The sequence below is a fragment of the Mycteria americana genome, chromosome 3 (genome assembly GCF_035582795.1).
Source record: "Mycteria americana isolate JAX WOST 10 ecotype Jacksonville Zoo and Gardens chromosome 3, USCA_MyAme_1.0, whole genome shotgun sequence".
Taxonomy (NCBI): Eukaryota; Metazoa; Chordata; class Aves; order Ciconiiformes; family Ciconiidae; genus Mycteria; species Mycteria americana.
Genome location: NC_134367.1, coordinates 82,475,724 through 82,491,999, shown reverse-complemented (window position 1 = coordinate 82,491,999; position 16,276 = coordinate 82,475,724). Strand labels below are relative to the sequence as shown.

Here is a 16,276-nt window from a genome sequence, read left to right as displayed (position 1 = left end):
ACGCTCCCACAGGCCTGAGAGACTGTAAGTGAAGATAAAGTGAAATAGCTCTCTAATCGGGATTGAATGGGATTTTGCTTACAAAAAAATTAAGGGAATCTTTGCAAGGAAAAACCAGTCCTCAAACAAAAAATGATTGAGGTCTGTCTTGTGACTGTTTTTCTTCCTCGCGTCCTTCCTTCTCAGGACCTGCAAGAAGAACTCACTTTATCCCGACTATTTTTTGTCTTTTGAATTGGAAAATCATATTAAGGAAGTTATTGGCTGACTGCATTTACTTCAGTTGCTTTAGATGAACTTACTGCCAAATGTAAAATAAGCTTCAGAGCATCGCAGTTGCAAGTGAAATAAGACTTAATTTTCTAAGCATAAAATTACAAACAATAGAAGTAAATGAGTTTTACGTGGAAGCCAGGGGATGGAAAAAGACATTACCTTCTTGCAGTCCAAAAGGAGATTTAAAGACACCAGTTACATAAATACAGCAATTTTAGTTAGAGATGTGTTTGATTAGAAGAACTTGGGTTAGTGTTTTTCCACATTTATTGCAATAATTAATCTCTCTTGAATTTTAAAGCATAAAAAATATTTTCTAATTACTGGTTCTCCTCTGTTACCTCAGTTACAGCAGACTCGCTTGGTTCACAGCCTTAAATGTCATGACAGCTTATGTCTTTTTGGAACTTTGAGTGCTCTGGTGGTAGGAATAGGATGAAGGATGAAAATATGTCTTGCCTATCTTAACATATCTGTTTTCAGAAAGGTAAAAGACATTATTAAATATTGCCAATTGTTGCGATTTTTATGTTTCCAATTAGCTTACTTATCTAGGTGAACACTCACTGAATTTGGCTTTTGTCAAGTTACTCTTGTAAAAAGAAAAAAACCCAACCAAACAACAACCTAATAACTTCTATGGAGATTGCAGAAAGAACTCAAAGATGTGTATTAAATTCTAGATGAAAACCTGAAGCAGTGATGAGTGTGGAAAAGACAAATTTAATTCTAAATACATTGATTTCAGTTATGTTACTCTCTAACGGTTTTCTATTACTTGGGTGTTTAACAGGGGATCTTCTGCCTGGCTTGAGGCAGCTGACTATGTAGTACTCAAAGATTAAAATCAACCCAAGGATAAATGACATGGTTTAATTGCAGCTAGAGAAAATGTAACCTATGTGTTTCATATGATTGTCCCTAGAAATACACGCAGGGCAGCAGAAGTCTGGATGGATGAGTATAAAAATTTCTATTACGCAGCAGTGCCTTCAGCCAGGAATGTACCTTATGGCAAGTAAGTCAGAAGTGCTTCTTTGCCCTATTCATTTATTCTTCATGAGACAGCACCTTCTGAGGTGAAAGCAGTGCTACCTCTCATGTGTTATCTCTCTAAGATATAGTTCTACACTTATACTGTTCTTGAGTTTTCTGTGTATTCCTTAATGTATACGAAGACAGCAGCCTGACTTTGAAAACTGCTCCTTTTTTCCCCTCTAGTATTCAAAGCCGAGTGGAACTCAGAAAGAGACTTAGCTGCAAACCCTTCAAGTGGTATCTTGAAAATGTTTATCCTGAGTTACGGTGAGTTTTGCCTGAACCAGAGATAGTTTAGAATTCCACACACACACCCCTCACCCCCCTGAAATCATCAGTTTCTCTTTCTCCTTCCTTGGATGTAAAGGATGTTTTTAAATTTATTTGTGAAAGCAATGCCTCATGCGGGCTTATTTGCTTTTGTTTTTTATTAGTTCTGTTCCTAAAGAGCCATTTTTCCGTAGTAAGATGCTTTTTTCTGCTTACTGCAACTACAGCTGCAGTAGCAGGTATCTTAGAGAACAGTGTCCAAAGGACTCAACTTATCTGAGCCTGAAGTTACTCCTACAGAAGCCGTTTGCTCAAAAGTGCACTGTTCTGTATCCTATTGTTGTCCCCCTAAAGCTTTTGCCTTCGCGTAAGCACTGGCTTAGATGAGTGAGGAGACTGAATCTCAGTACATGGGGAGTCAGCAGACAAGTAATGGGAGTCAGCAGACAAGAGAGCCTTGTATGTTTGGCAGACAAGGGCAGATGCCTTAGACTAAGAAGCTGAGTCTTCTCCTCTTTCTGTCTCTTGTTCTCTGCCACTGGATAATCACTAACTTTGGGGATGGTGGTGAGAAGAGGAAAATGAGGGGTAACATCACTAACAGTTTCTGTTACATGAATGCAACCTAACTAATGAAAAAGGTTTAAAGAGAAACATTGTTATCACTTTTTGAAAGGATAAAAAGGTTTTTGTTCAATAACCTGTTAATAAGTATGTCTGTCAGATCTGAGTCTATAAACCAGTTTGTCTGCTGTCAACCTAATACTGGTAGTGTAAGGGTAAGATACTGTGTGTGGCTTATAAGAATACTTGCTTTTTCCCTGGGGGCACTTCATGTCAGTAGAGTCGGGTAACTGCTAGTGGCATACAGGCTCAGAATGCAAAAGCACCAGCCATTACAGCCCTAGTGGAACATGTACAGAACCACACATACTAAAGAGTCTCATAAACCAGGATGATGCTGAGGAATTAAGTTATTCTTTATTTTCTCTTAAAAGTGCCAAAGGATATTTATTTTTGTCAGAAAAAGTACATCTTGCAAGCTCTCCTGGAAAAAGTGCTACCATAAGCATTACTTAAGTGTAATGTCATCTTACTCTGTGTCGTCTCTCATGTGCTCATTCTGCTGGCTTGAATTATTATACTCATATTATAGTCCGAAGTTTTAAAAGGAGCTAATATGCTCTTGCTTTACTGTTTGACATGAACTCATGGTCTCTACCCCACAACTGTACTTTATTGAATGGGTTTGCCTAGGTATTTCCATACTATATGAGCGCACTTTATGTGCAACCATTAGAAAATAGATACGAGCAAAACACTGATTTTTTTTTAATTTTTTTTAAATTCCTAACCCCTTTTCTAACACTTCAATAAAAACAATCTGGGAAAAATGTAGAATGTCGTATTTCCGCCACAAGCTAGCTTGGCTGAAAAAACAAGAGGGCTTGAGGACCTTAACTGATAGCATTAACCTTGAGGGACCTTAAATGATGATGTTAAGTCATCTTTTAATTTGCTTTTTGTGCTGAGTTTGTATGTTCATCCTCACTCTCTGGTACAAGTCTTCTTGTATTCTGTCCTAAGCTTGCAAGTTTATTCATGTTTGATCAGTTCCTAATCAGGTAATTGCCTTCCCTCCTCAGAAGATGATTGAGATTTCCAGATAGTAGTCATTGCTCATCTTTAACCTGTCATCTTAAAAATGCTCCGAGTAAAGACAAGGAGTTAAAAAAAAAAAAAAAAAACAACCAACCTGAATTAAGCAGATATTTCTGGTTTTATTTTAGGGTACCTGATCATCAGGATATAGCTTTTGGGGCTTTGCAGCAGGGTACCAATTGCCTTGACACTTTGGGCCATTTTGCAGATGGTGTTGTTGGAGTTTATGAATGTCATAATGCCGGGGGAAACCAGGTCTGTATGCCATTTTTTTTTTTTTTTCCACTGTATGTGATCTTTTTTAAAAAAAAAGAAAAAAAAAAAAAAAGAAAAAAAAAAGAAACTTTTTAACTCAAGCAGGTACATGTGTACTGGTGATAAGAAGATGAACCCAAATCAGCAGATCGGTTGTTATAACAGATTGCCTAAATAACTTCTCCCTCAAATATAATTTTGTATTTTCAGAATTAGAATCTAAGCCCAGACATTCATTCAGTGTGCATCAGATTATCCCCTTCCTTTGTCTCTAATATTTGCTTTTACATTAGAGGCTAGTAACTTCATTCCCAGGAGTTATATACTTGTATAGAAAGCTTTTTTTCAATGAATTGGTGTGTTTAATTTTTTTGGTGGGGGATTTTTACTTAAGAAAATATTTGGGTTTTATTACGCATATGGCCTAAGGTCAGCAAAATAGGAGAATGCTTTACTGTGATGCCCTGTTAGTCATTTCCAATTTGTGGTAGCAGGGTATAAAAAAGTCTATCTTAAATCCCTGTTTGGCTCTTCCAGAAAACACAGGTGCCTAAATATCATATCCTATTCACTCACAGTAAAGGGAGTGTTTCAACAAATCCTTTCTAATGCTACTCTTAAACTCATTGCAAATGTGTCAAATCTGTAAATGAGAGCATTAATTATTTCAAAGAACCTATTTATGCAGTTGTGACTTAGTTATCGTTCACAAAATATATGCGTACGTGCTCACTGTTTTGTGTGCTGCTTTGTCACTAAATTCTTTTCAAAGTCAACCTGACTATAAATCAAATGTAAGATTAATACTTCAAGTACCTCTCTTAAAACAGGAGGCTGACCAATTACAAATCTAGCGTTGAATGAGTATCAGAATTTTGCGCTCTCTGATTTAAATTAGAAGGGGAAAACCCTAAAATCAGATGAAGCCTAAAATAAAGAAGTTATTTCCTGGAAGATGTATCATGTTGATTTGAATGCATTGCCATCATACATCTGAGAGATGCCTCTCTTCCTTATCAGTAAAGGGAATGTATCTGGGGAGGCTTTTTCTATTACCTTTATGAAAGTACACTCATCTTTCAGAACACCACAGTGTTTTTTAGGAGAAAGGGTGGACGTATCAGAATTGCCTTGGTGCAGAAATCTTGGAAGTTTCTGGTGATGTTGTGTATTCCCTACAGATACACAAAGCTAGTTTCCTCTTTCAAACTCCCCTCCCCTGAGTCTGACCCTCTTTTCTATGTAGTTTCTTCTGTGAAGCTGACCTTGACAAACTAATATATGCTTGCTCTGAACAGGTCCCTGTGAGAGGATGCTCAGACAGATTAAGAGGCAGAACGGGTCAAAACCAGGTTTTATGTGCAAGCAGAATTCATATTGGATTGGAGGGAATGAACAGAGTGAGCTCAGCATGGGAGAAGAGAGATAGGGAACAAACCAGAGTCTTTAAATCTGGACTATGTGTTTTGCACCTGTTCTTACCAAGAGGGGTTGGGGGGGTTGGGATTAAGAGTACTCAGATGATATAGGCTGTGGAGACCTTCTCCTATAATTTGAAGAGTGTACTCTGGCTTACGCTCAACACAACTTAAAATGCAAAATTTAAGTCAAAATGGGATTCCCCCCTCTCCCCCCCAGTTGGTGGAATTCAGTGATTAAAAAGGTAGATGAGCATCTCTAAAGAGCTGAAGAAATTGTAGTGCATTTGACAATCATGTACAAATATGTAGGGTTACGATAAGGAGCTAACTAAAGGTAAAGCCAAATGCATTTAGGTGCAAAGGGAAGGTTTCAGGTTAGCGGTGTTCTACTAACTTTATATTTCTGATTTATGACACAAGTTTTTTTTCAATTGTCCTGATTTTCAAATTGTTATGCAGAGCTATCCTATTTCCAGCCTGTGCCCTGAGCACGTACAGTGCTTGCAATTTTTCTTCTCTTCTGGTGTAGTGGAACTTGCTTAATCTTATCTCCATTATAGCTAGTCATAGTCCCTGATCACTGGAGGAAAGCATCTATAAACACTCTGTTTCGTACCATGAAGGGCCATCACATAGATGTCTCCAGCAGCAGAGCTTGGAGCTTTTGTGAAGCAGTTCCTTTGTCTTTTAAATGTGTTGATTTCTTGTGTGATTGTTCTTGTGTCTGGGGCTCTTCCAGCCTTCTGATGGAAAGGTGAAGATGTATAAAGCAATATTTTCAAGGCTCTAACTTTCTCTGACTGCAGGGTTCTCAAACACAGGTTTTACCACTTCCCTGGTAGTATTTTCAACGTCACTATTCAGTATAAATCTTATAAGGGGGCCATCTTTTTCAGGGGCATTTGTGATTCCTGATAAGCTCTGAAAATAACTTAATTGCTTAAGTTATTAAAAGTGGCTATTAACGATTCTTGTTGACATCTTACAAACTGGACAGAACTGAGAAGGCAAGTAATTTTGCTGTCATCTGAGATTAACATAGTGGAAAATATTTTACATATTGAGAGTGAAAGGAAAAGTTTTCAGCTTATGGGTTTGGGAAACAAGTAAAGGGAAACAGAGTTCTCCTGCCTTTGCTTTGTTTTGCATAGTTGTCATTATTCTAGTACTTGCATAATGCTGTACCCATCTAATGGCTTGCTACCTGTATGATGGCAATTACTTGTAATCCTGTGGCATAGAAGTTCTGATTGTGTCCTGAGTATCTGTTCTTAAAGGAATTTAACATTGTTAAATCTGCTGAGTTTAAAAGTGATTACGCAAGTCAAAAATTCAGTTATGGTATCAGAAAATAAGTTGAAAAAAAAAAAGGGGGGGTGGAATTAGTTATTTAATTTCTTTTTGCAAGCAATGAGTGTTTCAGAATAACATTTAAATGTAGCAAGGGTTGGCCCTGTGTATCTAGGGTTTTGTATTACACAACGCTGAATCCTCTTTAGCTGCTGGAGAAAAAGCTAATCGTGCCTTTTTAAGTAGCGACAAGCATGATTTGGATAATTAGTGTGGCTTTAGTTGATAGATCAGCTTCCTTCCTCAAAGGATAATTAGACAAATGAAGACCAAACTTCGGGGAGAAAGGCATGGAGAGAATCTGAACATCAGTGCAAGATCAGGCCCTGTGTAGAAGGATGCTGAGATCAAAGAAGCTGGGCAACAGTACATACAGAATGGCTTTTCTTTGCTCTCTATTTAAAAAGTTGAATATTTAAATGCATTTAAAAGAAATTCTGTTGTATATCACACCTTGGATAGGAAGTAATATTCTCCCTCTACCCTTAAGTTTGGCCCACTTGTGTATTGCTTTCTGGTGGTCTCTATCATATTAAGAACTACTGTTTCCTCACGGTGGTACATATGTTTTGTTTAGTGTGTTGATAGGGTGGCCAGTGATGCTGCAGCCCAAGCTTTTAGGGGTTTTATATATGTAATTATATATATATTTTGCATATATATAAATCTCTCCTACATAGAAGATATGAGGGGTGTGTAATACACACACACAGAGACATATATATAGATAGATAGGTAGATAAAAATACAGCTGGACGAATATTTGGACAAATATTTTAAACCTGAGGACCTGTGTGACTGCCCGTTGTACTTGTGTAAAGCCAGCAGAGGGAGCAAACAGCCAGCCCGGCCCTGAGCTGACTTGGGGAATACTGAAGCAATTGGAATTACTGTGTGTGGAAAAGACCTTTTTTCCTCTCCTGCTCTATGGGAAGCAATGAACTGTTTGAATGCTCATATGTAGCCATTTACAGGATTTTAACCTGTGCTATATATGCAGAGATAGCATATGCACCTTGTGCATATGTTAGTATACACAATTTTGTACACTTTTTTTTTTTCTTCCTTTTTCTAGGAATGGGCCTTAACAAAGGACAAGTCGGTGAAACATATGGATTTGTGCCTTACTGTTGTGGACAGAGCACCTGGTTCACTAATAAAACTTCAGGGCTGTAGGGAAAATGACAGCAGACAGGTTAGTATGTCATGAATGCACTCTGCAAACAGTGGGAAAACAAGGGTTGTGAATGAGAATGCAAGAATGTGCTCTGGTAATCATATCTGCTATCTGTTCTACTCTTCACTCTGTCTCGCTTTTTTGTGTGTGTGTAAGGTTGGGATGTGTGACATCTGGGCAGAGCAGCAGGAATAAGCTCGTGTACTGAGCTTTTCGTAGGCCAGTGACAGTCTTTTATGGACATATAGACATTGTCCCAACACTGGCCTTATATGAAGGTTTCACCCAACAGCACTGATGTGTAGCAGTCTTCAACTGCCACGTTTGTTTTCTGAAATAGAATATATATTCCACAATGTATTTTTGAAAGGCCTTCTTCAGTGAGGTTTGAAGATTATGTAGTCTGTGTCTCAGAAGTGTGGTTTGGCTTTCCTTTCTTCTTTTCAGCTGTGACCTGTTTATAACAGCACTAGACTCCTTCAATGCATTTTTATTAATGCACCATTGTAACTTCATCTATTTCCCATGCCTGAGGAAAATCACATTTGCAGAGTCACACCATCTTTTTGATCTAGTCGTAACAATTCATCTCTTTCTGCTAAGTCATCAGTTCTGATTGCCTGCCAGCTCTCTTGCTTCTGCATCTCAGTTTTTGCAGACAGATAACTGAAATGCTGTTCCTTGATGAAGGAAGAATATTCTCACCACTTTTCAGAAAAGGGAAGCAAGATTTTCTTGATAAGGTTTAAAGGCACAATGTTAGAAATACAACATAAAAAAAATGTTTTCTTTTTAACGTCCTGTATTTGGGGTTTACTCTGTCATTGACATCACCTTCGGCAGACCTTCTAACAGCACAGATTAATTGGTTATCTTCTGTATAATTGAAAGGTGTCTGACAGATTTCTGGATTTCTGTAAAGTTGTCTTTAGTGATCGTGCTTCTTGCTTCTCTATGTCCAGAATTGTAGTGATATGTGGATGGGTTTTGTGATTTTTATTTTTTTCTTCAGACTGAAGGTTTCACACAGGTAACATGGTGTGACAGCATATTTGAGAAGTGCTGAAGCAGAGGAAAATGATTTGGTGTATTCTGTATCTATTGCGGTACGCTAGCTGAATGAACCGTTGTTTTGGCAAGGTTTGCCATAATTTATATACTCTTATTCAAGGATCATCTAAACCGTGTACTATTACTGCGGTTTTCACACCTTTCCCAAGCACGAGCCAGGGAAGCTTATGAAGGCTTCAAAGGACAGGATGTAGAACTCATCCTTTTCCTGCTTTTCCAGCTCAGTAACTGTATTTTCTCTTCCAGAAATGGGAACAAATTGAAAGCAATTCTAAACTGAGGCACGTTGGCAGCAACCTCTGTCTGGACAGCCGAAATGCCAAAAATGGTGGTCTCACTGTTGAGATCTGCAGTCCTTCTTTGTCACAACAGTGGAAATTCACACTTAATCTGCAGCAGTAGAAGGACTTACAAGCAAAATGCTGTTTCGATTCATAGACATTGGGCAAAGTTTTGATTGAATTACTGATGTATTTCTTAAAACTTTCCACGGAACTTATATACCTCAGTATTCGACCTTTATCTGAAAGTAGGAGAGTGCTGGAGCAGACACCAGGGATCCAGGGGACTTGGAGCACTGCAAAGATGTCACTGAACATGACTGCAGCACAATTCCTTCTTGGTGTGAAGACTTCAACGGTTCCTTTCTGTCTTCAGTTATGTACTTGCACAGCAGATAATTAACTCTAGGAACAACTGATGTATGATAAAAAAGGATCTGAAGAAACATCTGTGGGGAACAGGGTGTGGGAGGGGAGGGTGGGAAAAATTACTAGGAGAAGGTCATTTGAAATCTCCATTTGCATAGAAATCATGGTTTGTCGTTTCCAGAAACAGAAGTGTCATTTCGAAGTTTTTTTTTTTTCCTCCTGTGTGTACTTGGTAATTTGAATATGAACTTTTCTATGATGGACTCTAAATATAAATATATAAAAGTATATATATTGTCAGATCCCACTGATTTATATCAGTTTTCATCATCCTATAATTATCAATGAAGCGATTGACATATGCATAATCAGAAATTGGATTGGAATGCTAGGAGAGTGAAACTTTATGAAGGTGCGGATTTTGTGCTGCTGAGTATGATGTCCGTGCTAACACTGGATGCTTTTGCTTTGCAAACTGGATCTGCTTCTTAACCCTTCACCCTCAGTGGAGATCATGAAACTTAGGAGGAGAAAGAAAATAGCAGAATAAGCCAATGCATCTGCACAGATGATTGCTTGGGTTGTTTATTCCAACTTGGAAATTCATTACACGTGCTCTGGATAACGTTAAACTTGTACTTGATATTTGTGTTGATCATTTCTGTAGTACTTTGTCTTTGAAATACTTCTTCCGTTGTTACAAAATTACATAAACAGTGCAGATCTTTCATGCAGCCATGTGGGTTCAGCACAGTTTTATTCTGGGCCCTCATGAGAAAAATTTCTTTGTCTCTAACTCCCCTTTTGAGTTGTAGAAATAAGGTAGAATAGTAACGTTACTGTTGACAGCACAAGATCTGAATTTTAATTTGCAAGGATGAGCAGCTATGTGATATCTCTGAATTGCACTTGCTTAATTTATAAACCTACTACTGGGGAATTTTCTTCCGTTTTGTTTCTTTAAATGGAGCTTTTGAATGGATTCAGGCTTGGCTCTGGGAATCAGCCTGGATACCAGCAGATCCTACGTGTTTTTAACCATAGAACCCATGCATTTTGCAGCTTCAGTCCAGCTGATGTCATTTTTATATTAAAATAATACTGTCAAAGTTAACCCCAACTTTGACCTGTCCTTTCTTATGTTTGCATAGACTATATACTTTTTTATTGAAAGCAAATGCTTCAATGAGCTTTTAAAATGAAAAGGAAAGGTAAATAAGTACTAATAAGCGAGACAGCATTGACAAAAATTAGTGCAGACATGCGGTGCCAGGAAGTAGGTTTGGTAAGATGATGGATCTCGGAAAAATGTGAGGGTTGATCATGAGGAGATGAAAAACATCTGCTGTACTGTAGTATGCTGGTACAGGTCCCCTCTTTCTTTGTTCCTGGAAGTAGAGTAGTTCCTGATAATTAATTTTTTTTTTTTTTTTTAATTTTAAAGTTTCCTATACATTAGGTATAGAGGTGGTACTCTTCTGGGCAAAATGGCTTTAACAGTGCCAGTCAATGTGCCCATAAATGCCTTCTGTGTCTGAAGTTATGACTTGCAAGTACCTGCATACCTTTTGGATGGGGGCATTAAATCCAGTTTCTCCCATCCATCATCTGACTCTTTTAATGAATAATTAATACTTTTTTTTTTTGCTTCTTCACAGTCCACTTTCTCCAAAACTTGCCTGTTTTAGAGGCCATACAGTGGATAAACTATTTTTCAGCTTTTAGTCTCTCCCTATCTGTAGCCTTTTAACCTAGCTGAGAACTTGAAGAATGTGATTCATAAACATAGCAGTAGATTTCTTCATATTCTGGAAAATAAATGCTGAAATACGGGCTCAGCAGCAAGTCAATTGTTTGAGGTTTTGAAAAACAGAATTTAAAAGAAAAAGAACAAACCCCAACCACTCAGCTTCTGCCATGGAGGTATTTGCATTTGCAACTTTGGTCATGGTAAGGGTAGTACTAACTGAAATCAGCAGTTGCAACTCTGAATATTGACCTGTCTCTTAACTCCAAATCAGAATTGCTAGTAAAAAAAAAATCCATATTCCACCTTTTAAGTCTTCAATGTCAACTGCTATCATATAAAGTAGGAATATTTTCACTAATTCCCCATGGATGCTGTGCATAGGGGTTTTAATATAGGAGCTGTATGTTAAAGACAGCATTGCTTTTCTTTGAGAGAACAGACAAGAAGTGGTATCCTTTCGTTATGTTTACATGACAGTGTGCCAAAGTTACTTACTGTGATTTTTAGGGAGTTTTAATGTTGAAGAAATTCACCCCTTTGAAAGATAAATTAAGAGCCCTTGAAGCAAATTGCGATGGAGTCTCCTGAGAACGTTTCTTACCGTCTTCAGAGCAAGAATGGTGATATTGTTTGTTTTGCAGATTTTCAAAACATAGTTTGGAAACTGTTTTTTTCAGTTGGTTTGAAAAGTCTGCTGTACAGAGCTTGTACTTTGTTCATTTTATAGATGGAAACCATCCTTGAAAAATTGTTTAACTTAAATAAAGAAGAATGCTTTATAGATAAATGTGTGGTGGTCAATATAAATAAGTAAAACCAAGAAGTCTGCCTGGAGCTTGTAGATTGAAGTAGTTTTCAAATCCTTCCATTCACTTGGTTGTTTCATAAAGTTCCTGTTCTAAAAGTGTGTATTTGCATCTATGAAAAGAGAATTTGTTTGTATTTAAATTAGTATGATAACTTTGAGGAAATCGTCTTATTTTAGAAGCTGCTTTACGTTGAGGAATGAGTTAACACTGACTGTAGTCACCTGAAAATACACCGTTAAGGCACCCCCCTCCTGCCCCCTTAGGCCTAAGCTTCCCGAGTCCTTCTCTTTGCTGCCAGAAGCCGCTCTGCCCAGCAGGACAGGGCCTCCTGCAGCCTGCAGGATGGTTGCAGCACAGCTCGGAGTTGGTTGGGGTGCCTGTCCTCGTCTGCTCGTGCTCTCCTTCTGCTCTCTGCCGTGCAGGCTAGTAATTCTGATGGCTGTGGTGCACTTGAAGCTAGATCTTAAATAGCCCATATTTAAAACAAAAAAAAGACTTCTTTTTTTTTTTTAAAGAAAGGTATTTTGGGGGGCAAACGCTTCACAGGTCTAGTTTAGAGGGCTTGCGAATGAACTTGCACTGGCACGGTTGGGGAGGGAGCAAATGCTCCGTGGCAGGTGATGGATAGCTGTGCAGGCGAGATCCTCCTGCTGCTGGAAGAGTAAGCGGGGCTGCAGCCGGGGCACGGTGCTCAGTTACAACACCACCTTAGCAGAGGCGGGCTGCAAGCCAAACGGGTAGGGGATGGTACGATGCTCTCCAGGGGGGTAAATGGGAAGCAGGAGAATGAATGAGGTAAAGAAAATCTCATCTGTGATGTTTTGTCCAGCTTCAGAGATGCCTCAAGGCGGTTCTTGGGGCACATCCTTCTTTCCCACTCTGTGGCATACAGGACTAGGATCTTTGCTCCTGGTCTAGGAAAGTTAGCTTTACAGTTAGCCCCAAGGACATGTTCAGCTAGCATGACCTGCAGAAGCATTTATAGGAAAGATTTAAACACTTCTTCTCTTTTAATTGTACCGACAGGAAGATTTTTACCTTTCAGGCTATAGGAAAGGAGAGTTCTTGAGTGCAAACTGACTCTCCCTGTGTGCCAGAAGTCAGTGACTAGTTGGCACCTTTCAGAAAGTCTAAATTAAATCAAGCAAATAGATCTTTTAATATTTACAGTTGGCAAAAATTAAAAGGCGCTGTCAAACTGCAGCAAACAAAAACAATCTTGCATTTGCACATTATATCAGAGAACTTAAATGAGGATTCTCCATCTGAAATGCCCTTTGACACCTGCGAGCTGACAGTTAATACTAAAAGATAATTATAACAGGCTTCTGGCAGTAGAAGCTTTTAATCTAATCCGATGTTAAATGTAGAAGTCTCTCTCGTGTGCCTGCCTACAGTCTTACACACTTTCTGTGCATGCTGTTCTCAGTAAACTTCTTAGCATAAGTATCTGGACTGAATGAACTGTCCAGCAAATTTTGCATTACTTCTGACCAGAATTCCATTATTTCCTTTGCCTTATACCCAAGTATATATGAGAAAAAAGTTTTCCGTTCACTGTAACTCGTTTTCTGGAATTTCGGGTCATGCTTTTTAGCCAGTTTCTATGTATGGATTTACTCTGCTTGCCTTTCACTGTGCATAAAACCACATATATCCCTTTTATAGAAGAATGTTTAATCTTTCCTCTTTGTGGATTAACAAAAACATATTTTAAATACTGAATTTTCAAGAAGATGCCTGCATGCGTTTGGAAAGGAAGCTGAACATTGGGAGAGATTAAAAGGCTGTAATCTGCTTGAGGTAAGGACTGTTGTCTTGTTTAAGGTGGGTCCTATAGAGTATTATCCAGTTCCCATCTGGGGTGTTACTGCCATAACCTTAGTTACTTTAAAATGTTATATTTTTGTATACAAATACAAAGGTCTACTCCGCCTTACTTGGATGTCTATTAAATGTAGATACCCTACAAAATTTATGTGGTCCTGAGTTGCATGCATGCATCACCTGTGTCCTCATCCAGCCTGAAATACAGTGCGTAATTTCATAGCAATAACTTGTTAGAGAACTCTCTAGCAAGAGGCTTGTTCCTGTACAGAATGATTTCAAATGAATAGAAACCACTGAAAAAAATAGTCTGGGATAATACGCCGTGATTACAGAATAAGCACAAATGTCAGGCTTGCATCTTTTGTTAGACTGCACATTTTTATTTACAGCTTAACATCCAGCAGCTATTTTAAGATCTGCTAGTAATCAAGCTTAAAAATTGGGAATAAAGTCAGTCCACAGATGTTCTCTCTGCACAGCCCTCCAAGAGGTTGTCTGAATGGGTGCAAAATACCCTTTTGATTTGATTTGATTTCTTGCAGCACAGCAGCATGTTGTTGCTCTGTATGCAGGAAGAGGGACCTGTTTGATTTCAAGTCCCTGTTTCTACCCAGCAGATGTTTTTAATCCAAGGATTTTTTTGTTTGTGGTTTTTTTTTTTTTTAATTAAAAAAGGATCTGGAAGTAGCAAATAGCTATGTTTTCTGCCATACCTGTATTAATTAAACCTTACCTTTGGTAATCTGGGCCTTGTGCTAAAAAGAGGGTTAGAAAATGACTACCAAGAGTCTGTTGTGCTCTGATTGCGTGGGGAGCACCACTTCTGCAAAATGCGTTTCTCTTAACTTTTGTGCCACCTTTCTTCCTGTCCAGCAAGTTGGTTTTGGAGTGGCCGTGAGGTGGATTCCTGGGTGGCAGCTCCGTGCTCAGCTGAGCCAGCCTCTTTGTTGCTGCAGAGGGGGAGAGGGACGCTGACCCTGCCTCTCCTCCCTTGTGCTAGCATTGGTGCCCGTTCCATGAGACAGTTAAGTCGATGAAGCAACAGGACAAGATCAACTTTATTTTTTTTCTGTCTGTCTTGGGAGAGTTGAGTCGGCCTTTTGAAGGGCCTAGAGAGCTGGTGTTGGCACACAGTGGCAGGGATTCATAACCAGAAGCAGGCGAAGGGGAAGATGTTGAACTTCCTCCCCCCCAGCACCAGAGAAACACAAAAGCATCTTGCCCATCCTGTGGAGCAGTGGGACCCAGCATCTGCTTAAGGTATTGCTCCTCCCTGCTCATCGCTGTGAGACTTTGGGTACAGTTCTGTCACTGATTTGTGAGCTAGCAGCAGCTAAAAGCAGCATTATGAATGCCTTGTGGTGGGCCAGCCTGGGGCGTAAGGAAGGTTGGCAAAAAAATACCCATGGAAAGTGCGTTGTTCCTTTCAGCAGCTGAAAGGCATTCGAGCCTGGCTTAACCAGACGGTAAAATCAAACCTCTTGTTTTCATGAGAGCCTGTGCTGAGAGATGTTCTGTTTTGCTTTCTAGTTGAGATGCTTTTAATAGTTGTTGTTATTATTATTATTTATACTGAAACAGTCTTATTGCTGATACCTGAGTCTTGGGCCAGGAGCACCTCTAGTGGCAAGAGAGGAAGGAGAAAGAGAGAGAGAGAAAGAACGTTTTTAAGTTGCATCAAGGTCTCTGTTTCAACATCAAGCTAATGTGTGATAGGGACTTTCCTACTTGGAAGGGACATAACACTTTGGTTTAGACAATCTTGAGACAGCAAATGCTTCGTCTTGCATGCAGTTTGTGTTTTGTGTGGTATGGTGCAAACCACGCTGGTGTTAAGCTCTCTGCCAGCTGGTTTCAGAGTTGTATGAAGACGTTGCTTTTACTTTTCCTATTGAATAAGTTGTTTGAAAGGGGGTGGCATCTTTAGGTCACTGGTGAGGGTCAAGGCTTCTGTCACAGTAGGAGCTACAAAAGAAGACGACACGCTTACTGGTACTTTGGTGTCTAGGTAGAAAAAATGAAAAAAAAAAAAAGTGAAGTGGAAGAGAGAGGTGCAAAGCATGAGGATGTGGAGAAGCAGCTGCAGAGCTGCAGCTTAGGATGTATTTCAAAGGCAGTAAGTTCATAGCTTAAGGTAAAGTGCGATCTAGCTGTCCTGTGCTCTACAAGCATAAGCTGTAACATCTTTGACAGTGCTATCTGTGCCAAGTCCTCAGCTTCTGTTTGGATGTGACCTCCGACAAGCATTCAGCCTGGATGTAAAAGACTGGATACAATTTTCAGAAGTGTTCAGGAGAGTTTTTAAAAATAAAAGTTAGGCAGTTAAACATCATGGGAAACCGATGAATTTGAGAATTAGGAAATCTTGTTCTTCAGCTGGGCTAATTCTCTTCTTGTCAGCTATTCCAATATAAGTTAGTTTTAATGAGTAATTGGTTCCAGGCTGAATGCCTAGCTTCAGCTCCCAGCCGTTTTGTCTGCTAATTAGGTTTCATTCCTCAAAATATTCTTCTTTGTGTCAGAGCTGCTGGAGTCCGATTCTGTCATCTCTTAACTTTTCCCCTTACAGACTGAGCCTCTTGAACTAGCTGAGAAGCAGGTTTTTCAGACCATCCGTTGCTACAGCTGTTCCCTGAGCTGTCCTCAAGACAGATGGAGGGATGGTGAGGGATGAAGGTCCTCCTCTTGACTCCAGTAGAAACAGGATGAGGCACTTA

General features: G+C 39.2%; 1 protein-coding gene across 2 annotated transcripts in view; it reads left to right on the top strand.

Moving 5' to 3' along the window:
- The window catches only part of GALNT2 (polypeptide N-acetylgalactosaminyltransferase 2), a 104,886-nt gene extending 93,179 nt beyond the window's left edge, over window positions 1–11,707 (top strand). For both annotated transcript variants that reach the window (XM_075495860.1, XM_075495861.1), the window contains exons 12-16: window positions 1,202–1,294; window positions 1,498–1,581; window positions 3,375–3,501; window positions 7,348–7,467; window positions 8,767–11,707. In XM_075495860.1, coding sequence (XP_075351975.1) covers window positions 1,202–1,294; window positions 1,498–1,581; window positions 3,375–3,501; window positions 7,348–7,467; window positions 8,767–8,922 — 580 coding nt within the window. In that variant the 3' untranslated portion in view covers window positions 8,923–11,707. The remainder of the gene's footprint in view (window positions 1–1,201; window positions 1,295–1,497; window positions 1,582–3,374; window positions 3,502–7,347; window positions 7,468–8,766) is intronic.
- The last annotated feature ends 4,569 nt before the right edge of the window (window positions 11,708–16,276 follow it).